Genomic DNA, 22,445 nt, shown 5'->3' on the forward strand with positions numbered 1-22,445 from the left:
TCTAATCACTCCTGTTGGCCAGGCCAGGCCCCACCACGAACCCTTGAGAGACCCTGATGCCATGGTTCCGAGATTCCACTGGGGATGTCAATTTGAAGTAACACTATTGAGAGGACGAAGTCACCTTGCCGCGAACATGTCTGAGAAGCTGAAGATGGGCTTTTTTTCAACCAAGAAAGTGATTCATACTCTCTTGATTATGGGATACTGTCGCCAGCATGACGATTTTTCAATTCGTTCGAAGGCAGGATTCACGTTGAGAAAGGGTATCAAGGCATTTGGTGCTGTTTGTTTTTATTTCTCAATTCCATTTCTATCAAGAGACTACGGTAATCAATCCCCTGGCAAGTTCGGTGACTTGAGGGACTAATTATTGATGTAGAAAACTTACCTTCTCCATTCCTGGCCCCAATCTGTCAAGTGACAGTCTGTACACTCAAGAGATCCACACCACACCATCAAGAAGTAACTAGGGAAAGCAGCACCAGGCCTTGACAAGGTACTTGGCCTCAGCCGAGAGAGAGCCCTTGCGCTTGCGCCGGATGGTATGAGTCTCAGGCTCCAGCCACTGCGGTGACTTAGCCTTCTTGGCCTCCTTCTTCTCCTTCTTCTCCTCTTCCTTGTCTTCTTTCGTCTTCGGGGTCCCATAGAACTCGTAGTACTTGACATTCCTCCCGCTGGTATCCAACCAGCCACGAGAGGAATTCTCGTCGTCTTTCTTCTCCTGGGACTTTCCCTGAGCTGCACCCTGGGCGGAGCTCTCTCCAGCATTGCTAGGATCGCTCGAGTCGTCATAATCCTCAAGGTCACCGCGGTCGCGGGCAGCATCCCAGGACCAGCGACCGCGCACGTAGTGCCTCCTCTCGGCGCGGTAAAAGTTACGACGGGGCCTGGCAGCACCCACGCCGTCGACGGGTGGCGGAAGCGAGCCTATGCTGACCCTACTTACCGAGCTTACCACACTGGCAGCATCATCGGACTGCACACCAACCTCGCCGGACCTGGAGGGTTCAGTAAAGGAGACAGTCGCCGCGGTGGCAGGCTTGCCACTGGATTGCTTCCTCCTGCTCTTTTCATTCAGCGCAGCGAGGAACTTTTCGCGTGCGATGACCTCCCGGGCGTAACTCTTGGACATGGTCTGGGTAAGGGGGCTCCTTACCAGGCGCTGACCCTCGATAGCAATACTCTTGTACTGGTCCAGCTTTGACGCAGCCGCGCCGCACCTGTCACAAAGCATGGCGACTGGGTCGTCCGTTGCGTAAACCTCGAGGTTGTGGATTGTGTTCTTGACAACGGCCTGCTCATTCGTGATGTTAGATGGACGGTCGATCTTCCTGAGGTAGGACTTTTTGACCGGGCGCCCGCATCGTGCGCAGTGCTTGGTGTCCTTGGTTGGCTTCCTGTCCTCAGACGAGGCGGTGTCAGTGCGATCCTTAGCCTTATCCTTCTTGAGGATAGATTTGGGGGGCTGGCCCGCTCTCTGCTTGCCTTTGTCTACTGCAGCGACCGGCGCTGGCGAATCGCCCGAAGACGAGGCTCCAGATCCATCTTCAGAGCTCGAATTCTCACCATCCGACTCACCTTGGCTTGATACGTCATCCTCATCATCTGAGGAAGAGCTCGCGGATCCTTCCACAGGCTCACCTGTCTCGCTCGATGTGTCGGAGGAGTCCCCGACTTCCGTCACCTGGAGCTCAATATCCTCTGGAGGGGACGCCATCGTTTTGGCTGGCTTACCTGGTTCTCTCGTCGTGGAGGTAGATCGTGTCGTGGAATCCTTTGCTCTTCCTTAGTCCCTGGTCTTGGATATTAGAAAAGTCTTGCGAGTGAAAGGGGGATGATATGGGGGTCCTTTAGTAACTTATAGGCGGACTGGATGGTGAACAAAGGCATTGCGTGGGAACAAAGAATGCTGCGGCTGCGCGGCTTTGGCGTCCCGCGAGAACAGATAATTCGTCTTGTGGAACAATGTGGTCAAGATTACTGGAGGATGGCGGGTCTAAGGCCGGTCAACAATGGAAGAACAATGTGACTTTGTCTTTCGAATATCGTTGGTCACTCAATTCGGTCCCGTCAGGCCAGGGCGCGAATTCTTTGTGTGCAACTTCATCGCAGCGGCCTGTGTTGTCAAGCGTGCTTGATTGGGTACTGTAGTGTTAGCCTATAGATGATCAACTTGCGCATGTATTGGCTTGATTATTTACGTCAATGCTCGAGAAGCGCTCAGAAGTGTCAGTTCAACATCATTTTCAGGTCCAGAGAAGCACCACACTAAGCTGGGCGTGGCTCCAGGTTGAGAGGAGGTTGACATGTGGTTAGACAGGAAGTCCAAGATTGAAGATTGAAATCCCTACTTTTACTTCGAATTCACTATGCCCCTGACTTCCCGATCGATCAAGTCGGGATGTTCCAAGTCTCAGGCATGCCAGCCTGCTTGAAGTGTACTGGGCTGTTGGCACCTTTCCTTGGGCTAACGTATCCCGTGGTCCCATGGGCACCATTCTGGCGGTAAGCGCGTCTGTGTCCACTACTGGCTCCGCTCCGGTATTCCCGCTGCATGTCCCGTGTGGGAGATCACCTCCTCGTCTGGATTTTGCTGTTGATGGAAATCTGAAAAGAGCAATTCGATCGATTGCTCAATGTGAGCGGCGCATTTCATTGACCCGAGGTCAAAATGGGAAGCAGCTCAAATGTCGGTGGCGGTCGAGTTGCACACCAGAGCTTAGTCCTCGTTTCTGTTCTTCATTTTTCAACCTTTTCGAGCGCCTCCAAGACCTCTTCGGCAACTCCACCCACTCGTGTGGCCTCCTTGATAGCTCTTGCAATGAGGCTTCTCTTAATGCCTCCACGTGGCGGTGTCCACACTCCCGGTATTTGCATACTTTCTCTAAGAGCAATGGCCTCCGCGCTCGAAGTAGGAGCGACGCCTCCAGTAGCGCTGTTCAAGGCATTCGGGATACCAGGAGGCGTCAGACGCGACGGTGGGTCTATGCTTCCTATGGCAAGCACGCGAAGAGATGGTGATTTTGAAGAACCTCTTACCTCGCCTATCGAAATGGCCATGACTGCTTCGGCAACTGCTAGTTCTTCCTTGCTGGGATCGAAGACCATGTTCGGGCCAACCGAAACTACGAGCAAGGTTATGGGAGGTCGGTTGATGGCGCCGGGTCCAGATCGCGGGTAGAGGAGGGTAGCAGCAGCCCAGTCATCGTCAAAGAGAGGGTCTTCGTCGAGCTCGGATTTGAGGCGTGGGAGACGTGTCGAGAGGAGCGCAAGGTGGGTGGTCAGAGAGAGTAGAGGAAGCGGGTAGGAAAGCGGAGGAGAGAGGAGAAGAATCTGCGCAGAATGTTAGCTTCGTAGCTCCTTCAGACCATTTGCCAATTCTTACGTCTATGTAGAGCTTCCAGTGAAATCTCCGATTTATGAACAGACGGTCCCTCAGTTGGCCATCGGCCAGCAGAGCCTCCGTCAGCATAGCAGCAATGAAGACTGGCAGGGGATCATCATCGCGATAGCCTGGAATTTCGACGCTCATCTCCAGCCACTTGTTCTCTCCCATGCCTCTTGATCGGCGCGCAAGCGCGTCGTCGTCTTCGGCCGCGTCGTCGTCGACCATGTCAACATCCCCGAGCTTCACGTCGTGCTGCCCAGGCCTCCACGCGCTCTTCTCGACTTCAGCTTTTGCGCCAACTACAGCCTCGGTGCCATCGGCGAAGCAGATCCTCGCGCTGCCATTTGCGCCGGGAAGGATGTCGGTCTCGGCGATGAGCGGGCGGAATTGCGTTGGACTGCGACCGTCGGGGCGAACTGGCGGGGAGAGAGACAGTGACGAATGCAAGTAAGCAAGCTCGGCGGGCGACAGGAGTAGATGCTGGCTGGGAGGAGCCATGGCGGATCGGCGGGGTGGGTGTGGTGTCGTAGGAGCGGTGGTAGCTTGAATTATTTTGAGGGCTCCGCTCCAGAGAAAGCCAGCGCACAGGGCACATTGAGTTGGCAGCGAGCCGGGCAGGCGTCATCGGCCTCAAAGCATCAAATCCCCCGGCTCGGCGACGAACAAACGAGGTCCTGTCTACGTCCGGTTCACGCAGTGGATTGCGCTGGGCGTACGAGTTGCTGCTTTTGCTGGAAAACATGACCTCTCTTGGCCGAGGCACTAACCACATCGACAAGCTCGATTATCCATCGACCGGGGGTCAGCGCCGCCTGTTACATCCGACTGACCTCCCAGCCCCCGGTCGTGTGCCCGCCCAAGACCGGAGCGATGATTCAACGACCCGTTCTGACCAGTCCAACGCCTACGCAGGCAGTTTCTTCGAGCGCGTCGCCGAGCAGATTCAAGAACGCGATCGCGAGATGATGCGACGCGCTGTACTCCGCTATGGCGGCTTTGCCTGCGCCGTTGTCTGCTGGTAAAGTCTCCCCCACCATTGTCTCCGTCCTACAAGGACTCTTTAAGCTCGGAACTGACTTGGACCACCCAGTTTGGCTGCCGGCTCCATCACGACCTACTCCCTCTATGCGCCGCTATTCCAGTCGAGGCTGCGGTACACGCAGTTTCAGGTCAACGTTGTTTCGATCACCGCCGAGCTGGCCATGTATCTGCCGGTACCCGTCTTTGGATACATCTGTGACCGCTATGGACCTGGCCTGTCATCTTTCATCTCCGCCGCCCTGTTCGGTATAGGCTATTTCATCGCTGCCTTTACCTATCATGCTGGACCCAGAGGCTGGCCTTTTGGCGCAATGGTATTCGCCTTTATTCCCATCGGCATGGGGACCTCGGCCATGTATTTTGCCGCTCTCACGACGTGTGCCAAAAACTTTGGCCGGGGAAAAAACAAAGGCGTGGCGCTGGCGATCCCAGTGGCCTCCTTCGGCTTGAGCGGCATGTGGCAGAGCCAAGTAGGCAGCCGCCTGCTCTGTGAACGCCAGGAAGATGGATCCTGTGGAGATGTTGATGTCTTTCGATTCTTCTTGTTCCTTGCAATCTTCCTCTTCTGTGCCGGAATCCTAGGAGGAGCTTGTCTTCGTATCATAGATGAGGAAGAGATGATTGACGACGCCGTCGATGAGCTTGAGCGTAGTGGTCTTTTGAGCACTGACGAGTTCTTCCACAGGGCTGCAGACCAACATGGTTATGGCACAATAGCCCCCCAGGATCTTTCGGATTCCCAGTTTGACTTCCTCCGGGCCGAAGCCGACCATTTGAAGTTGAAGGCCGAGGAAGAACGGGCAAAGAAGAACTGGCTCCTCAACGAAGAAACGCGCCGTTTCCTCGCCGATGTAACCATGTGGTGGCTTGCCGCTGGTTTCTTCCTCGTCACCGGTCCAGGTGAAGCGTTCATCAACAACCTGGGCACCATCATTGGCACCCTATACACGCCTTCCGTCTCTCAGCATTCGACGACCCCAGCAACTCACGTGTCCATCGTTGCCATCACCTCCACCGCCGCCCGCCTCTTTGCCGGCACAGTCTCCGACTTTGTTGCCCCCTTGCCCTCCAACTCTCCCCATCATCGACAGGGGCCAGAATCACTCGAGTCTTCCCTGGCATCGCTGCCGCCACGCCGGCGCTTCAGCATCTCACGAATTGTTTTCCTCATATTCTTTGCTTTAGTTGCCTCGCTAGGCCAGATTCTACTTGCGTCGGGGGTAATTCAAGGTCACGCAGAGCGCTTCTGGATCGTATCAGCTTTTATTGGAGCGGGCTATGGAGCCGTCTTTTCGCTCTGCCCCATCATCATCGCTGCAGTTTGGGGTGTCGAGAACTTTGGCACCAACTGGGGCATCGTGGCCATGATGCCGGCTGCCGGAGCGGCTGTCTGGGGCGTCGTTTACAGCGCCTTCTACGACTGGGGCAGCGCGGCGGCGAATGTGGTGCCTCCTACCGGCGGTATGGACCAGGACGGGGATGACATTTTGTGCTACGGCAAAGACTGCTATGCTCCGACCTTTTGGGCCATGGCAATCAGCGTGTGGGTGGCCTGTGGGCTGTGGTTGTGGGCTTGGAGAGGCCCTGGTGGTTGGCTGCGGAGAGGCATTGCAGTTTGAGCCCGGCTTTCGCATCGCAATCTGTCGTCCAATTTACCATGTCAGTCCCTCTTGCTTTCCTTTGTACATAGGCTCCGGCATTCTGATGTTGGTTGAAATTGGCTCGCGGCGTTTCCTAGGTTTTTTGCATGGCACTGGAGGCGTTCATCGGTACCGGCAAGTTGCAGTCTTTGGCAGACAAGCCATCATCACAGGGGCGGTTTTTCTCAGAACGGGAAATAGGCATCGGTCGTTTTCGATTCCTAGATAGGCTTCATCATTTTGGGCGGATTCCGGACAGTCCGAGAACAAAGAGTCGATTGCCACAAGACCTCACTCAATTGCCAGATTTCAATTCAGATGAAATCGTTGAAGTCGTCGAGTAACATTTGGTTGTGGTGGTGACGTCGCTTACCTGGAGCTCTCACCCTGGCAACACGGGTAGGATGGTCCAGCCAACCGCAGCCTGCATGCAGGGGACGGGACTCGAGATACCAGCCTCTCTTTTAGCAACCTTTCTTTTCCCCTCTGCAAACCCGCTCTGACAGTCTGGCAAGTTCACCAAAAATACCTGTGACCGTCGTCGGTCAAGCAACAAACTAATTGTTGGCCTCAGCCTGACCCGCAACCCGAGAGAAACAACATCGTTGTTTTACTCCCCCGCCGCCATCATCCCAGCAACATTCTACAGCTCTACCCGGCCACGCGATCTCTCTCTCCACACGTTCCAACCTCCCCGCCTTGGTCTCTTGGTCGCTGGGTCGGCCGGTCGAGAATGCGACCTTCGCTCGCCTCATCTTTGCGACTACTAGTGCTGCTGTCAATCTCCGTCACAAAAGTCGCCGCAAGCGCAGAGCTGCTCGATTATGCAGACATTCAACAAGAGGCCAGGGCGCCTCAATTGCCCGCTGGCGAGCAAAGCAATGCGCCCATAATCCTCTCACCTTTTCTTCCTGGCATCGACATCAACGTGCCGCAAGCCGTTCTGCCCATCGACAACCACCAAGATGAGGAAAGCTACCGCCGCAACGACTACTCCCTCCCCAACGCAAACGCTACCGCAGCAGTAGCAGTGGCAAACAACAGCGCCTCGGCCGCAACCCCAGCACGCACTGCGCCCGCGACCACTCCGGCCCCCACGACGGTGCCCTACATCTACAAGCCAGTCCTCGAGAAGCGACAAGGCGGCACCACGTGTCCGACCTCGTACAGCGCGTGCGCTGCGCTGGGCGCGCCGGGCCTCTGCTGCCGCCGCAACACCAATTGCGCCCTCGACCAGGCCGGCCACGTCGCCTGCTGCCCCGTCAACGCAGCGTGTACGGGAACCATTCGCGGGTCAAGCGTTGCGGGCGGATACAGCGTCAGCACCACCACCTTGGGGACGGCGGCGAGCAGCATTGTGCGCGTGACGACGACGGATAGTACGGGCGGCTTCGTGGCCGTGGGGACGACGTTTGTGGCCACGCCGAACGCGGCGGGACGAGTCGCTGTGCCGTGGCTTTTGGGATGGTTCTGAAGTTCGCTTTGGAGGCCCGGGGGGAGACGAGTGATGAGCGATGAAAGTAATTGGCTGGGACGACGATTTACGACGGCATGGTGTCGATAGACATAGACGAACGACTCGGAAAAATTGACGATGGAATGACGAGGTATTGGAACGGCTTTTGGGGGGGTCTTTGGAGCCGGCCTGTAAATATTTCTCAAGGGATTACCTACGACAGAAGCTAGTGCTCACGGAAGCACAGATCCAGGCACTAATCGCTCTTTGGAGCTACAATGCGCTTTCCTAGAGTCTTCGTGGAACTGAGATTTGTCAAAGTCCCTGACTGAGGAAGGCTGATGTGTGTGACATTTTACAAGTCTTCTTGTTCAACCAATGTCCGAGATCGAGAATCTAGGCCTTCTACGCATGGCATGGATCTACTGTAGCTTTCCAGAATCAGCTCAATCTCCACCCGTGGAAGACTTTCCGCATCATGTACCCACCTATGTGAACAGCGCCTTTTATTATCTTTCCAGGCATCTTTACCAGATGCCCAACCACATCTTCGGCTTCCTCTTCGGCTGCTGTACTTCCTCCTGCTCCTCACCCGCAGCTATACGCTCAGCCTGCTTCTCCGCCTCCTTCAACTCTCTTTTCAAAGCATCCCTCTTGGCACGCTCCTCCAGCCTCTGCTTCCTGCCCTCAGCATCACGCTTGGCATACTCCTCCGCGCCCAGGGTCCACTTGTCGAGGTGGCTGCCAGGGTGTTCAAGGCCAAACTCGTCGCGGAACTCGATCCGCTTATCAATGTCATCGGACTTCTTGCGGCGCTTCTCGAGCGCGTGTTCCGTACCGTCGGCCAGGTGCAGCCGGTACACGTACCAGAACTGCCGAATCGCTTGGAACGGGTGCGTCAAGAGCTCGCCTTTCTCCGGCAGCTCGTCGCGCCGCTTGGTCGTGACGAGGAATTCCTTCAGCCACATCCAGTACATGCAGGATAGCAGGACGAACTGCGATGCGGTGTTAGCTTGAGGAGTGGGGGCCAGGTGGGAGTCAGTGTCCGTACCAGGGCGATGAAGCTGTGGAACCGCACAGATTTCACCAGGTAGTATGACCACGTTCCCTTGGGTGGCTCCATGTTGGGGTACTTCTTGGTCTTCTGGGCCTGGAGGTCCTCCTCGGTCAACCGCGGACCATATTGATAAGATGGCCGCTTGCGCGTCGGAAGCTTTGCGCCATGCGACGGCGGCCTGAACTTGTCCGGCTTCTCGAGAACTCGGGGTCCATCCTTCTCGTTTCCGGTGGAAGACTTAGAGGAAGCGAAGCGGGTTGCGGCGGTGTTGAGGGCAATCGTTGTTCGGAGTAACGAGCGAGACGGAATTTGTCGCGACGCGTTCAGGCGGACGAGGGCTCGCGAGATGGCCGTGGGTGCTGCCATTGTGATTTGGTCCACTCGACCAATGGTTGTTGAGAGCTGATTGCTGAGAGCTATGACAGCTTGGTGTGGTGGTGGTTTGATAATTTCGTGCGGGGATGGTTGCTAGCGATCGACGTACGGCGTTGTTCTGGTTTTCCCCGTCCGCCGTAGTGCCTCCCCGAGGGCCCCATTCCCGAGCTCCCTTTGACGCCAACACCGCCGCATTGCGGCTGCTGCAGGGCACCTCATCACACGAATCCTGGTATTTTCTCAGCGCCAAATTCGGCGTCTGCTCTTCTACCTTCCACTCTCAAATCCTCTCGCACTCTACTTTGTGGGGCATTGTCAATCGCCCAGATGCTAAATCCATCAACGAAGCTGAACGCGGCCGTTGCTTATCGACGCCTTAGGTCAAATTGAATCTCCAGCATACGGATATCCGATATCAGTAACTCCTCATACTGCGAACAGACAGCCCACGAGGGCGTTTTAGGTCGTCCGTCTCAATTCTTATTCTCGAAACTCGCTTCTGCAGGACAGCGCGAATAGAACAGCCAGCGCGACGCGTTCCCGGAATTCCAGCTTTTACCAGGAAAGAGCCATTGACCAGTCAAAATCAAGAGATAGACGTGGCGCAAGATTCTGGCGCCAAAGGCTTGACGCTCCCGATGGATCCTCACGAAAGCTACCCTGGCCCTTACGGCACAGCCGTCGAACATCTTCGGGCTGTGCACGCGACTGACGCGAACCGATGGGCTGCTGGGCTCATCTTCCAATGGCATTTGCCGATCAAATGCTCTGGCGCCGACCCCTGATCTCCCGGACGAGGGCTCCTTGGACTTTCAAATGTTCGCGGCACAGTGCGGACTTCCTGCCCAGATGGTAAACGTGGTCAGGAAGAGTCTTACTGAAGCTGGCCTATCGTCTGTCGACTTTGATGAAATGCGCGCTTGTAACCTTATTGATCGGCCGGTAGAGCTCTGTCCAGACCACGACGCAGATCCACCATGGCGTTTAGAACGAAGATTCCTCACTGATCCCTCCAGTTCACGATGCATAGGCGCCCGCGGGAGACGGGATGCTGGCGGACGGCCTTGGGAAACGAGAACGCCCATTTCTAAGATAGAAATGTCTTCGAGAGGCTCGCGAGTATAAAGATTCCACTGTCGAGTTGGATTTTGTTATACCTATCTTTCCATCTGTCAATTCAGACGATACTCATTTTTGTCCACATCTTATCTGTTTCTATTTGAGCGTGCAGGACATCTCAATTATGCCTCTCGGTTTCCTTCGCAAAATCAAACACTCGCAGCCTTCGGACGTCCCTGGCCGGACCGGGGACAAGTCAACTCACCACCAGGGCAATGCACTTCCTAGTGTTCCGATGAGGCTGAAGTCGAACGGCAATCTCTATCCCAATTCATCCAATTCTGGCCTTCCTGTTGCGTTCGCAGAGAAGAGACAGCCAAGTTCTCTTCAGAGCAGTGCCCATGCCAGACCGGTCAATCCCGGGCCTCCTCCCGGCCTCACGGGGAGGAAGCAATCAAGCTCTCTCCAGAACAGTTACGACCGTCACAAGCCGAGCAATTCTCAACCTGTTGGTTACCCACAGACGAATCAGGCTAGTTGTCCCCAGAGCCTTGAAGTGATCCCAACTCACTACGCTCCGCGTCGGAAGTCTGCGTATGACGAAGCCCACGACAAAGCCATACAAGAAAGGCCTGCCGACATGATACTTCTCATTGAGCAAAACAGGGCCAACACACCTGAAGAGCTGATGAGTTGGCTCACAGAGAGCAATGCAAACCACCTTGCAAAAGATAGATCTCGTCGTTTGGCTACCAAAGCCAAACCGGCCCTGACCGAATTCACGAAGGTCGTGGAGATTGGAACTGCTCTTTCGAGCCTCGACAAAAGCGGACATGCTTCTACCGCTGTTGGACTTTTGAAGTCAATACTAGGAGTGAGTGTATACACGTACTCGAGCGTCACAACTGTCTAGGCGACTAACAATCGAATAAGATTGCAATGTCCCTCGCCGAAGCTTCTGAAGGTATTCAGACGAAAATCAACGATCTCATTGTCAGCATTCCGGCAGTCAATCAATGCGACCAAATAGCGTCGAAGAGAAACAATGAATCCATTCACAAGGTAGAGTTGGACCTTGAAACATGGGTTATGTCAATCAAAGTGCTAATTCGGTGTACTCAGACCCTTGTGAAAATTTACGACATCTTGTTCCAATTCTTCTTCAAGATCTCCGACCTACTCAGCAGAAGTTCCTTCATCACGCGTGCGGTGTTCGAGTCGGGCGAGATTTCTTCCATGATGGACGACTTCTCGCGCAACTCTAAGCTGCTGTATGAGCAGATTCTTTACAACGGGTTCGACATGCTTTACGATGTCAAGAAGAAAGTGGACGGCATGGAGTCGCCCGAAGAGAAAAATAGTAAGCTTGTTTGCTTTCCTCGCGGTGAGCTATTTGCTCACAACGTCATTAGTTCGCGAGTTCTTGGGACAGGGCTTAAAGCCAGAGCAAGCTTTCGAGAGCAGCTTGCAGCTTGATGAGACCCCAGAACGAAGCTTCGCATGGATCCATTCGGATACCAAAGTTCAGCAGTGGCTTCAGGATGAGAATTCCAGATTTCTCGTCATGTCTGGCGCGCCTGGGTGCGGAAAGACAACCACCACCAAATATTTCATCCAGCATCTGCGAAAGAATCAAAGTCGTTGGAGCAACGGCCCAGCCATGGTTTGCTTCTACTACTGCAGAGACGACGACCAAAGGAAGCAGGCCAGAGGCCTTTTTTCCAGCTTAGCCGCTCAAATCATCGAATCGAGGCCGGACCTTCAGGACCTTGTTGTCGAGTCGCTAAAAGACCTGGATACCAAGTCCACCATTGAGCCATCACTGGAAAATTTTGTCGCAGTCTTCGAAAATCTTGTTCAATGTTCTGGATGCCCAATCTACATTCTCATCGACGCACTGGACGAATGTACTACCGAGTCACAAACAAAGACCTTAGAGGTCTTCCAGAGAATCCGAACCATGTTTCCATTCAAAGCCTTCTTTGCTTGTCGACAGCAGAAGAAATTCGAAGCCATGGCTCCTGGCGAGAAAATCCTTTCGATTACTCAACCGCGCTCTCTCGATAGGGATTCTACAATTGCTGACTACTGGATCAACAGGCGCCCTTCACAAAGCGCATTGAATAGCAACTATCGAGATAGCATCATCAAGAAGATCGCGCAAAAAGCCGACGGCAACGCTCTCTGGATCAGGCTGGTGGTAAACGAGCTAGATCTCAGTCTCTCACCCGAGTACAACCTTCAAATGGTTGACTTGTTGCCCAAGTCTCTCCATGGCATCTATGGGAGGATGTTTGAAAAGAACAAGAGTCCCCTACTGGAACGCGCCCTCCAGTTTTTGGCAGTGGCACAGCGACCACTGGCTCTGATCGAGCTTCAGGCAGCTCTCCGGATGATTTCGGTTGGAAACCGCCTTGCTGGAATGGCTGTTGAGAAGCTAGGTGGCGCGATTAAAGACTTTGTTCGCGTCGAGCCTTCTGGTGTCATGGGGATCTTCCACCAGTCGCTCAAAGAGCTTATTTTGCAACGAAAGCCAAGTGCTTGGCTAAACGATCGCAACTACGAACCCATGGAAGTTCTTGATGTCGAAACGACAGAGATGGAGGCCACCATCCACAGCTTTGTTGCACAAGTCTGCGTGGAACACCTCGGGAGTCCTGATTTCAACAAAACTCATTTCGATCTCCAAGGCCACATGGCCAGTAAACAGCAGACCGAGGAAAATTTGGTCGCCGAATTGGAGCGCAAAAACCCTTTCTTCAACTACGCCGCAACGGCTTGGACTTACCATTTTGCTGAATGCGAGGCTCGGAAACCGATCTCCCAGGAGTTACATGATGCAGCAAACGAAATCTGCAATCCAGCAAAGCAAAACCTCAGGAACTGGATCATTTGTCGCTCGAATCGAGTTCACACAGAGCTGAGAGAAGATCTACAAAGGCTCGATCACCTCGTCATCGCCTGCTATTACCACCACAGCTCGAGTGTTGCAAGACTGCTGGGATCTTCCCCTAGTAGTCATCAGAGCAGTTCAGCGTTTTACTGGGCATTTCGGGCACGCCATACGTCTGCTGTGACAGAACTTCTGAAACGAAAACATCTGTTGAAGGCAGCGGATTGCAACGCCTTGGGTGAGACGATATTAGCCACAGCTACTGAACGTGGAGACTACGACTTCCTGGCAGAACTGCTGAAGACTCGTCTGTTTGACAACAACGATGTAAATGAACGAAGTCTTGGGATCAGGGCGATCGTCGATCAAAGAGATTGCAACGCTCTGGGAAGAATAAGATTCGAGACTCTGTCCAAGCTTGGCCTCTTCCGCGACGACAAGACGAACCCTGTTGGCAAGACAGCTCTGATGATTGCGGCCAGCGAAGGCCACGAGAAGATCTTTGACATGTTGTTTCGCTACGGAGCCGATGGCAACATACCTGATTCCTCTGGGAGGACTCCTATCCGCGGAGCCCTTGAGAGACAGCGCACGTCAATCGCCGCCAAGCTTCTTTCACAAAAGAATCTGAATCTTCAAGGCTCTGGTGAATATGGGAACGTCCTCACCCTTGCCACAAGGCAAAACAATGTCGAATTGACCCAGGTCCTCCTCAACTACCGGAGCTCCTATGATCTTTCCGTCGCCCCTGAACACCTTACTGTTGCAGACAAATGGGGCAACACACCACTTCTCTACGCTACCACGAACAACAATCTGGGCGTCGTAAAACTTGTCCTCGAGAAAGCGTCAGAATTTAGACCTAGGCCAAGCCTCATCCAAAGCGACCTCGCCGGCCTCACGCCTCTTGCCTGGGCCGCCCGTCTGGGCAATGAAAAGCTCCTGGATGCCATTCTCGGATTCACAGGCGGAAATGGCGTTGGAGACACTGACCTCCAAGGCCACACGCCACTATTACATGCGGCTATGGACGGGCACGTAGCTTGCGTCAAGCTGCTAATTGAACGGGCGCACGCGAACATCCACCATCGCACTTCACTCGACGAAACACTGTGGATCGTAGCTGCCTTTGGCGGGTCTTGCGACGTGCTGAGGTATCTGAGAGGAGTGCCAGGCATGGATATGACATCGCTCAGTCGCTCTGGCAACTCGGCGGTATCAATGGCCGCGCAAGGAAATCGGACAGAAGCACTGCAGTTTTTGGTCGAGAGCTGCGGCTTGCGCGCCGACGTCAACAGGCCGAATAACGATGGCGCGACCCCATTGGCACTTGCAATTGGACTGGGAAGCCGAGATGCAGCGCGGCAGTTGATCAAGTACAGTGCCGATGTCAACGCCGTCAATCGCGAAGGCCGCACTGCCCTGTCTTTGGCTGCGGAACGCGGAGACACGGTCACGATGGAGATGATGCTGGCTTCAAGGGCACTGCAACTGGACTCGACGGACAGGTCCCAGCGCACAGCGCTCTCTCACGCCGCGCAGGCTGGGCACGCCGACACGGTGCAGCTTCTCTGTTCCCGTTCGAGAAGAGGCGTCAACATGCCCGACGCGTGGGGCCGCACGCCGCTGTTCTACGCTGCCGCCATGGGCCACGTGAAAGTCGTCGCGTTGCTGTTGGAGAAGCTTGGAGCTGCATACGAACAAGACAGTGAGGGTCGGACGCCGCTGGACTACGCAGTCCACAACGATCGGTTGCAGGTGGTGAATTATTTGCGGCGCTCATCTTTCAAAAAGCCTGCGCAACCGGTCATCTCTTTGGATGAACCACCTGCTCCATTGGTCGATCCTATTTGGCCAAGACATGGCAAGATGGGTCGATGATGGGAATGGGTTTTCTGGAGGATCTTTTGGAGGTGTCGAATCAAAGGTATTGGTGAAAGAGAAGCTATCATTAGAGAGAGGACCATCCATGACCAATAGTGTGTAAGAAAGATGTTCGTATGTCAGACAAAGCCAATATTGATCGCATGCCCAAAAACACAACATTAGCATGGACGAGGATAGGCGACTTCAGACAGTTACCCAATATTGATTACGGTCTTCAGGAAGCCTAAATCTTGGGGTGCTCCATCTCATCTTTTCCCTAAGCTCGTAATACCATGCAAATGAAGTCAGGGAGTCCAGTCTTTAACCTTCGACCGCGACCTGACGCCGAAATGTACACCAGTGCAGCTCATTTCCAACGACAGTCTTTCGCAGCCACCCAGAGTTTATCGTGTCCCAGTTTCCATATACACAAGAGAAGTCTTAACGCCCATGTCCGTATAACCAACCTCTAAATCCCCAGAGAGAAGGGTCAAATCGCATGCCTCGTCGCTACATTGCATCCGTTACCAGCCTCCGCCAATGCTGCTTGCCAACCCCGTGACCCTTTCCACATCGCTGACCTTGCTCTTCTTGCCAACGTCACTCTCGACCTTCCGGTAGCTCGTCATAGTCAGAGTGTCGGCATCGATACCGGTGATTTGTGCCCAGTGCTCTAATATGCCGTGGATGTAAGGAGCAGAGGCATCGATACCGGCTGCAGGAGGTTGCTTTGCGGTCGCGGTGTCCGTCATGCGCGAATCCACGTCCATAGCGTCGTCCAGCGCGGCGTTGAGGTCTCTCATATCAACATCTGTGCTGGACGAGCCGTCAGACGCATGGACACCGTCCATGTCGACATCTTCGACATCTTCATCCTCTGATGCTGATGACATGGAGAAGTATGCCTCGTCGACCTTTGACAACCATTCTTTCTGCTCTTGCGGACCTGGCTTGGCCTTTATCGCTGGGGCCTCTTGTTCCTGCTCTTCCATTCCTTGTTCAGCACCGCCTTCTGTTCGCACTTCCGCGAGATCTGCGACCTTGATTTGGCCTCCGCCGTTCGTGCAACCTCCAGGGCATGCCATGACTTCCACATAAGCGTAATCGCCCTGTGTGTCAGCTCCTCCTCTTCCTGCAACGGCGCCGCCGCCGGGTCTCCTCGCTCCTCCTCTCGCAGCCGCACCGGGAAGTCTGCTCGCACGAGCCGGCTTTAGTCGTCTCACTAGGTTCTGGATATTGCGGAAGCCATAGAAGCGTGCGCTCTTGATGATAGTGGAGCCATCTGCCGCGCGCAGAATGTACTCTACCACGTCCGCGTTCCGTCCGCGCTCAGTGTGAAGCGAGGAACCAGGATTTTGCGCGGCAAATGTCTGCATAATGTGGTACAGGTAGCCGCCAGAAGGACCAGCGGCCGCGGGGCCGTTCCGAGTCCGACGACGTGGAAAAAGAAAGGTGTCGATGGTGGGGTCGGGAAATCTTGGGCGATGTGAGCGGGGCAAGGGAGCGCGTGGGAGATGAGGGAAGAAGGTGTTGCGAGATTGAGCTAGCATAATGAGTTCACGCGCAGTGATGACGCAGTCGACGTCCCTGATGCCGTCGTCTGGTTGTTCGGAAGATGGTAGCCATGAGTTGGAGGTGAGTTCGGACCGCGAGGCCTCTAGTTTCTTGTCGAAGCATGGCATGACGGCCAAATGCCATACTTTCGAAGGGTGAATGCCATACTTGCGGTATAGTACGGACTTGATCAACGTTCCGGCAAGGGCTTGCGGTGACTTCATGCGGGAGAGGTGAGGAAGGACGTATGGGTGTGTTTTCTCAGCATAGCAAATCCACCCTGGACACGCCGACGTGAGGATGGGTTTCTTAGGCGGAGTTGAAGAAGAACCATCTCCCGGCACTGGTGTCGATGTTGGCGAGAACGTAGACACGACCTCGTCAGCGGCGAGGACGAGTGCCGCCTCTCGCACCGTGTTCGTGTCGATAACCCAGGTAAATCCACTACCATGGTGTCCCCCACTTCGCATGCCATGAGGTCCGCTCAAGAGCTGCTCGACCATATGTCCCGCCTCTCGTTCACTGACGCCATATGTAGCCGCGAGACTGGCGCGCGCTTGTGGGCTGACACTTGCGACAAATATTCTTCCATCCCCTGTCGAGTCACCGAACCCATTGGGTGCAGCGCCTGTCCGATGATGCGTCCCGTTCGCGCCCCATCCATTCTGTTGTGCGAGCCACGGCAGCGGCAGTTCTGGGTGCGCGTCGAGGGTATTCAATACTTCTGTGTGCGACTGTAACGAGACGAGGACAGCTTCTGCAGAGGTGACACAACCGGAGCAGGCGAGGCAGTCTGTGAGGGAGATCTGGGCGGGTGGAGGGTTTGCGGCGGCGACCTTGTCTTCTGTCGTGACTTCGTAAGGGTTCTGTGAAACCGTAAGTCGTGTGCGAGAGGCGAGAGATTATCAGATGGTGAGAGCCTACCGACGTCTCCTCGTTTTGTGCTGGCAGCGTTTCAATCGGTTTGATGCACGCGACGCCGGGCGATATGAAATCGTTTAGATCGTCGGCAGATAGGATGGCGCTCATGGCGAATGTGGGGTATGTGACAAGAACAACAACTCTTGCAAAATAAAGCGCAGTGAAGGGGTATCGTGGGATGTGAGAGAGAAGGACGAAAAAGCAGCGCGGAAATAGTTCGTACAGCAAAGCGTTTCTGCCGTTAATAATTGAAGAGGTCCGCTATCCGTCATCGCGCAGTCCAGTGGCGGCCGACGTCGGCCTATCGATAAGCTTGTTTTGTCAGCGCCTTCTCCGCGGCACCGCAAGTGCCACTTCTCACCGCCTGCTGCATGCGGCTTCCAGGGCCTTGAGCCGCGGAGCGCGTCCTCGCCTTTTCTTCTCCGCCGCCAACACCATTCAACTTCACGATCCAACGCTGTTGCTCACGCCCTTTCGATCTCGCCCCAAGAATCACACTCTCACCCACTGGAACCATGTCCCAAACCTACCAGCCCCCTTCGCAGACCGCGGCCCCCGGTGCCTCGCGCCCGACCTTTGAGGAGACCATCAAGCCTGTGCACTACGTGTGCGGCGACTGCGACGCGCGAGTGACGGTCAAGCGCGGCGAGCAGATCATGTGTCGCGAGTGCGGCCACCGTGTTCTCTACAAGGAGCGGACAAATAGGTAAGCCTCAGACTTGACAGGGAAAGAGAACGGCAACGCAAGGCCGCACAAGAAGCAGCGCAAGAGCATGGTGGACTAGAAGCCGTGCCCTGCAGCACAACCCAACAACCTTGCTTGAGACCAGTCTAACACTTTGTGTCTTGTAGGATGGTCCAATTCGAAGCCCGCTAGGCTTCTCGAGCTTCCCTCCAGCTCATTCGAGTTCAAACACATCCATCAACTCCGCAAACTGCCACGAGACTCCCACCCACTTCTGCGCGGGGAAAGATTGCTACCACACTCGCAAGCATCTCTAGATGAAAGAGAAAGAGAACGATGCTTTCAATATGGACACCCACCAAACCATTGCCCCCTGCCTTCTCTCGCTCCCTGCAACATGGAATTGGGGTTGGACAATTGCTCCCACCGGCAGCACAGCTGGTTACCTGGTTATCAAGGCGATAGGCTGGAGCGGTACCCATGGCGTAATTTTGTTTTTGGGATGGAAGGGTTCAATGCACTAGTTCATGGCGTAGCTTTTCAAAATATATACCAGGGCTCGCAGCTCTCACGCTCCTAGAGGCCGTTCCTGTCATTGCAAAGAATTCACGACCCTGGCCACCAAGAAAGCCAGAAACATGGAAGTTCTTTTTTGTGCCATTTATGTTCAGAGCTGGAGACTTGTACTATCTGCCGATACCGTTCCACGTCCACGTCGTTCCACTTCGTCCATGCGCGCATGCTTCGCATTCGATTGACCATTCCAATTCTTCCTTTCCTTCCGAAGCAACGCTCCGTAGGTTGTAAACTCCGATTCAATCAGTGCCGAGAGAGGGTTTGGAGAGGCATGGGGCTCTTTCCCCCACAAGAAAAACCAGTCAGACAAAAGAGCAGCAGGGGTTTAGGTCTGAACAAAAGCCCGCGCCGCAAGCTTACGTTTCTACCGTTCCGTACCCTTCTGTTGTGCTGCCGGTTACTGTGTTCCTTTTCTATGCATCACGCATTCGTTTTCGAGTGAAACCCATCTGATGCAGCCACCAAATCTGATGGCGAAAATCTGCTCCTCTAAGAGCCCTTGTATGCGTCGAAGCGCTTGTAAGTGTAACCGATGAACGGCAAGCTCATCTCGGCAGCAAGGTCTTCGCCGCCGGGAGTTGCAGCTTGAGCTGCCGTGGCAGCGCGCAGCGCCGCCGACGTGTCTTGTTGATCGATTTCGTCGATGGGGAAGTACTGCGTGTCGACGTTGGACTGCAGCTTAGGCTCGAAGGGCGCACGCATGCGCCTCAGTCCATCCCAGCCGACACCCCTTGGCCTTTCGACGCCTTCGAAGAACTTGTGCTTCTTGATCTCAGCAGCTCCACCAATGCGGCCAAGGCGGTGGTCAGCGTCGCAGATAAGGCTGTTGCAGTCCAATGATCAGCCAAGAAACGTGAGCATTTTTTAGAATGGGGGGACAAACCTTCTGATGAAGTCCTCGGACACGGGATCAAGCTGTTGGTCCGGAGGGAAGTGAAGGTGGCGCGGCCAGTCGACAATCTTGCGGTATGTGTCGTGAGCGTCCTCAGCGCAGAACGGGGGCCAGCCGATCAAACACTCGAACATGATAGTGCCGACAGACCACCAGTCACAGCAGTAGTCGTAGCCCCTGCCGCTGAAGATCTCAGGAGCAATGTAGTCGGGGGTGCCAACAGTCGAGTAGGCAAGCTGACGGCGAGACTTCCTCCACTCGTTGATCTGGGTGCGGTTGCTAACAGTAAGTTGAATTTGGTCAATGGCGACGGAATTGCGGTTCTCGCGGTTTGATTGCTTGGTGTTGTTGGCCAAGAGCTTTTGGTAGTATGATGCTTCGTGCTCCTTGTGGAAGCCGGTAGAGAGGCCAAAATCGGTAAGCTTGATGTGTCCTCCGCGGTCAAGGAGAATATTGTCGGGTTTGATGTCACTGACGTCACGTTAGCATGTTTTTGACACGCATTCCGAAAGTCAAAACTGACCGATGAATGAAGCCAAGTTTGTGTACCGCCTCAATGGCCAGGGTCAGTTCGGCCATGTAGAAGCGAGTGATGTCGACGGTAAAGATTTCGTACTTGATGAGCATGGTCATCAAATCACCGCCAGGAAGAAATTCCATGAGCATGTACAAAAATGTGCTGTCCTGGAAAGTCGTGTGGAGCTTGACGACCCAGGGGCTGTCGGACTCGGCGAGAATATCACGTTCCGAGCGGACGTGGGCGAGTTGGTCTTTTTTGAACTGTAAACGGTTAGAATCACAGCCATCACCGGCCTCTTCGTCACGACCAGATTACCGAGTTTCCACTCACCATCTCAGCCTTGATCAGCGACTTCAAGGCATAAACCTTGCCGTCATTCTTCCTCTGCACGAGTTTGACCTCGCCGAAAGCACCCTTGCCGATGATCTTGATTGTGAGGAAATTCTCCGGTCTTTCCCTTGTCCGCAAGAACCGCAGGAATCTCAACTCTGCCTGCTGTACTTCCTCCAGCTTCTTCTGTTTCTTCGAGTCCGAGATCTGGGGATTTGAGATGATCTGCTCAAGCTCGAGCGCTCTGCAAGTCCCAGTGTCAGTTCGAGCCGCAGGCTACAAAGCGGGCGTCAGACTTACCTTGCGTTGCGATCGCGGGCGCGTTGCACACTCTGTTTAAAGAAGTCTTGAACCAATCCAGTGGAAAGCCTGGCTCGCTTGTTGATGTTGTCTGCATACTTGTCGGGATTCTTGGGAGGAGCCTCTTCATCGTTGAGCGCAGGCCTTTGACCAGGCATCTGGGGCGTCAAGAAGTTGCCGTGTTGCTGTTGTCCCGCGGTCCTGGGGCGGTGGGGATTCGGGGAGGGCTGTCTGCCGTAAGGGCTTCCGGAGCGCGGCGTGCCCAGATTCTGATTAGAGAATTGGTGAACAAGTCCGTTGGCGTCGTAGCCGGCGGGCTGGCGGTAGGCGGCGGGCGCCTGCATGCCCGGCTGGAACTGGGGCTGGTAACCTCCTTGGGCGTTCATGAAGTATGAGGCGGCGTTTGCTTGCTGAGTTCCCCAGACCTCCTGCTGGCCATTCTGGTTTGGATAGACGGGCTGAGGGAAGGTTGAGGGGGTAGTGGGATATGCACGGCCCGGTTCCGCGGCGAGGTTGGACCGGTCGTTGTTGAAGCCGAAGTTTAGGTGTAGGCGATTCGGCTGATTGTTCTGCATGATGGGCAGGGTGGCAGGAGCAGTAATAGCTGGGGATCCTGGGACACTCGAAAGGTAAGCTCAAATGCCTGTCGCGGGAGGAGGGGATGAGGGGTTAGCGGAACGGAGGACCCCTACCTGGAAGTGTGCTCTCACGGTCTAGCGGCGGTCCGCCAACAGCGGACAGGAGGTTATTGGTGCGTTTTGGATCGTCGAGAGCCGCGGCAGCGGGAGGTCGAGGGTGTCGAGGAGTTGGAGCGCGGGACCTTGTAGGGCGCGGTGGCAATGGCGTTCACAGCGAGCGTGGAGGCGGCCTGAAGTGAAGGCGGCGGGAGCTGAAAGACGGGGCAACCCAGGAAGCTGGACAGGCGGAGGTTCACACTTGAGAGTGTGGGAGAGGGGGAGAGGAGGTTGCAGGTGCAAGAAAAAAAGGCTCGGACTCAGGAACCAGGTCGCGCGCTCTGCTCGGGGTCGGTCTGGGGAGAGAAGGAAGCGAATTGGGCCAGATGTCTATGGAGAGGGGGAGGAGGGGACACACGGGCACTCTGACCGAATTGAGGCACGGAAGGGGGGGGGGTCAGTCACACCCACTGGGCTGGCCTCGCACGCAAACGCCATGGCCGTATCGTATCGATAGCGCGGCTGCAAGGAAAAAGCACTCTGTGTCTTCTACTTTCAACATGGACTCTGACCGTGTGGTGCTGTGGTGTTGTGCGCGGCTGCGGGCAATGCAATGTGCCATGGCAGCGAGTGGATCTCGACGTGTCGCAGCCGGGGTCGTAGTCAAACCGACCAAGTGCCGAGGACCCCTTTAGCTATGACGACGGCCGAGTCGAGTCGAGTCGAGACGATTCATTTTCATCTTTCACTGTCGTGTACCTACTGTATGTAGTGTTGTCCGCCCGTACATGTAGTTGGCGCGTCTCTCGCCTATTTTTTGCGCTGTGCCGCTCGACTCGACCAACAATGGGCTGGCTGACAAGGCTGCTGCTCCTACTTACAACCTCAAGTCCCGTCCAGGTCCTCGCCATGCGCCCGCACGTGTCAGCGGCCGTCCAGGTCGCGGCTGTCTGCATGCGCTCGTGGGTTGATTGGCGCCTGAGGTTGCCTTTCTGTCCTGCCTGCTGCGTTTCACCACCACTGCCGACGTTTCACGCTGCACCATCACTTTCACCACCTGTCCGTCCACGCTCAGATATATTGTCTTCTGTACACCTTGTCCTCCTTCTAGAACCTCTCCTGCTCCTGGCCTGTCGTGTGTCTTCCATCCTGCCTGTGTCCCATCTTGTCCGTGAATCGCTGGCAACGCGCCAGTCAGGCCAATGACGGGGCCAG

At 55.0% G+C, this 22,445-nt stretch overlaps 9 protein-coding genes across 9 annotated transcripts; 4 read left to right on the top strand and 5 right to left on the bottom strand.

The window, feature by feature from the left end:
• Positions 1–339: 339 nt before the first annotated feature.
• On the bottom strand, positions 340–2,017 carry J3D65DRAFT_410311 (uncharacterized protein). The gene has a single exon (XM_066796007.1). The coding sequence runs from the start codon at positions 1,718–1,720 to the stop codon at positions 470–472; it is 1,251 nt and encodes a 416-aa protein (XP_066654667.1). The 5' UTR covers positions 1,721–2,017; the 3' UTR covers positions 340–469.
• Positions 2,018–2,621: 604 nt separating this feature from the next.
• On the bottom strand, positions 2,622–4,010 carry J3D65DRAFT_410219 (ribosomal protein S5 domain 2-type protein). Its single transcript, XM_066796005.1, has 2 exons — positions 3,389–4,010; positions 2,622–3,336 (listed from the first exon to the last, which is right to left on the bottom strand). Exons 1-2 carry the CDS (start codon positions 3,887–3,889, stop codon positions 2,743–2,745), a joined length of 1,095 nt encoding a protein of 364 aa, XP_066654668.1. The 5' UTR covers positions 3,890–4,010; the 3' UTR covers positions 2,622–2,742.
• Positions 4,011–4,260: 250 nt separating this feature from the next.
• Positions 4,261–6,509, top strand: J3D65DRAFT_627929 (major facilitator superfamily domain-containing protein). The gene is made up of 2 exons (XM_066800582.1): positions 4,261–4,409; positions 4,482–6,509. Exons 1-2 carry the CDS (start codon positions 4,354–4,356, stop codon positions 6,049–6,051), a joined length of 1,626 nt encoding a protein of 541 aa, XP_066654669.1. The 5' UTR covers positions 4,261–4,353; the 3' UTR covers positions 6,052–6,509.
• A 31-nt stretch (positions 6,510–6,540) lies between these two features.
• Positions 6,541–7,913, top strand: J3D65DRAFT_627931 (uncharacterized protein). Its single transcript, XM_066800583.1, has one exon. It carries the CDS (start codon positions 6,806–6,808, stop codon positions 7,544–7,546), a length of 741 nt encoding a protein of 246 aa, XP_066654670.1. The 5' UTR covers positions 6,541–6,805; the 3' UTR covers positions 7,547–7,913.
• On the bottom strand, positions 7,665–9,042 carry J3D65DRAFT_627935 (uncharacterized protein). The gene is made up of 2 exons (XM_066800584.1): positions 8,580–9,042; positions 7,665–8,523 (listed from the first exon to the last, which is right to left on the bottom strand). The coding sequence occupies exons 1-2, from the start codon at positions 8,949–8,951 to the stop codon at positions 8,056–8,058; spliced, it is 840 nt and encodes a 279-aa protein (XP_066654671.1). The 5' UTR covers positions 8,952–9,042; the 3' UTR covers positions 7,665–8,055.
• Positions 9,043–11,446: 2,404 nt separating this feature from the next.
• On the top strand, positions 11,447–15,022 carry J3D65DRAFT_627938 (ankyrin repeat-containing domain protein). Its single transcript, XM_066800585.1, has one exon. It carries the CDS (start codon positions 11,584–11,586, stop codon positions 14,791–14,793), a length of 3,210 nt encoding a protein of 1,069 aa, XP_066654672.1. The 5' UTR covers positions 11,447–11,583; the 3' UTR covers positions 14,794–15,022.
• A 25-nt stretch (positions 15,023–15,047) lies between these two features.
• J3D65DRAFT_410257 (cytosolic Fe-S cluster assembly factor NAR1) lies at positions 15,048–17,527 on the bottom strand. Its single transcript, XM_066796006.1, has 2 exons — positions 17,257–17,527; positions 15,048–17,198 (listed from the first exon to the last, which is right to left on the bottom strand). The coding sequence occupies exons 1-2, from the start codon at positions 17,359–17,361 to the stop codon at positions 15,303–15,305; spliced, it is 2,001 nt and encodes a 666-aa protein (XP_066654673.1). The 5' UTR covers positions 17,362–17,527; the 3' UTR covers positions 15,048–15,302.
• Positions 17,528–17,541: 14 nt separating this feature from the next.
• Positions 17,542–18,580, top strand: J3D65DRAFT_627941 (metallothionein-I transcription activator). Its single transcript, XM_066800586.1, has 2 exons — positions 17,542–17,959; positions 18,106–18,580. Exons 1-2 carry the CDS (start codon positions 17,769–17,771, stop codon positions 18,128–18,130), a joined length of 216 nt encoding a protein of 71 aa, XP_066654674.1. The 5' UTR covers positions 17,542–17,768; the 3' UTR covers positions 18,131–18,580.
• A 399-nt stretch (positions 18,581–18,979) lies between these two features.
• On the bottom strand, positions 18,980–21,413 carry J3D65DRAFT_410365 (kinase-like domain-containing protein). Its single transcript, XM_066796008.1, has 6 exons — positions 21,249–21,413; positions 20,557–21,169; positions 20,257–20,500; positions 19,930–20,186; positions 19,398–19,877; positions 18,980–19,337 (listed from the first exon to the last, which is right to left on the bottom strand). The coding sequence occupies exons 2-6, from the start codon at positions 21,129–21,131 to the stop codon at positions 19,004–19,006; spliced, it is 1,890 nt and encodes a 629-aa protein (XP_066654675.1). The 5' UTR covers positions 21,132–21,169; positions 21,249–21,413; the 3' UTR covers positions 18,980–19,003.
• Between the last annotated feature and the right edge of the window lie 1,032 nt (positions 21,414–22,445).

This window comes from Phyllosticta citribraziliensis, assembly GCF_038025025.1.
Source record: "Phyllosticta citribraziliensis strain CPC 17464 chromosome Unknown J3D65scaffold_7, whole genome shotgun sequence".
In the NCBI taxonomy this organism is placed as follows: Eukaryota; Fungi; Ascomycota; class Dothideomycetes; order Botryosphaeriales; family Phyllostictaceae; genus Phyllosticta; species Phyllosticta citribraziliensis.

Bases quoted from the DNA above. Each gene is read 5' to 3' on its own strand.
- J3D65DRAFT_410311 (XM_066796007.1), bottom strand. From the start codon at position 1,720: ATGGCGTCCCCTCCAGAGGATATTGAGCTCCAGGTGACGGAAGTCGGG.
- J3D65DRAFT_410219 (XM_066796005.1), bottom strand. From the start codon at position 3,889: ATGGCTCCTCCCAGCCAGCATCTACTCCTGTCGCCCGCCGAGCTTGCT. The intron at 3,337-3,388 runs GTAAGAATTGGC...CATTCTGCGCAG, and splicing joins ACTGGAAGCTCTACATAGAC to ATTCTTCTCCTCTCTCCTCC.
- J3D65DRAFT_627929 (XM_066800582.1), top strand. From the start codon at position 4,354: ATGATGCGACGCGCTGTACTCCGCTATGGCGGCTTTGCCTGCGCCGTT. The intron at 4,410-4,481 runs GTAAAGTCTCCC...TGGACCACCCAG, and splicing joins GCCTGCGCCGTTGTCTGCTG to TTTGGCTGCCGGCTCCATCA.
- J3D65DRAFT_627931 (XM_066800583.1), top strand. From the start codon at position 6,806: ATGCGACCTTCGCTCGCCTCATCTTTGCGACTACTAGTGCTGCTGTCA.
- J3D65DRAFT_627935 (XM_066800584.1), bottom strand. From the start codon at position 8,951: ATGGCAGCACCCACGGCCATCTCGCGAGCCCTCGTCCGCCTGAACGCG. The intron at 8,524-8,579 runs GTACGGACACTG...ACCGCATCGCAG, and splicing joins TCCACAGCTTCATCGCCCTG to TTCGTCCTGCTATCCTGCAT.
- J3D65DRAFT_627938 (XM_066800585.1), top strand. From the start codon at position 11,584: ATGTCTGGCGCGCCTGGGTGCGGAAAGACAACCACCACCAAATATTTC.
- J3D65DRAFT_410257 (XM_066796006.1), bottom strand. From the start codon at position 17,361: ATGAGCGCCATCCTATCTGCCGACGATCTAAACGATTTCATATCGCCC. The intron at 17,199-17,256 runs GTAGGCTCTCAC...ACGGTTTCACAG, and splicing joins CACAAAACGAGGAGACGTCG to AACCCTTACGAAGTCACGAC.
- J3D65DRAFT_627941 (XM_066800586.1), top strand. From the start codon at position 17,769: ATGTCCCAAACCTACCAGCCCCCTTCGCAGACCGCGGCCCCCGGTGCC. The intron at 17,960-18,105 runs GTAAGCCTCAGA...TGTGTCTTGTAG, and splicing joins TACAAGGAGCGGACAAATAG to GATGGTCCAATTCGAAGCCC.
- J3D65DRAFT_410365 (XM_066796008.1), bottom strand. From the start codon at position 21,131: ATGCAGAACAATCAGCCGAATCGCCTACACCTAAACTTCGGCTTCAAC. The intron at 19,878-19,929 runs GTCAGTTTTGAC...ACGTGACGTCAG, and splicing joins AAACTTGGCTTCATTCATCG to TGACATCAAACCCGACAATA. The intron at 19,338-19,397 runs GTTTGTCCCCCC...GGACTGCAACAG, and splicing joins TCCGAGGACTTCATCAGAAG to CCTTATCTGCGACGCTGACC.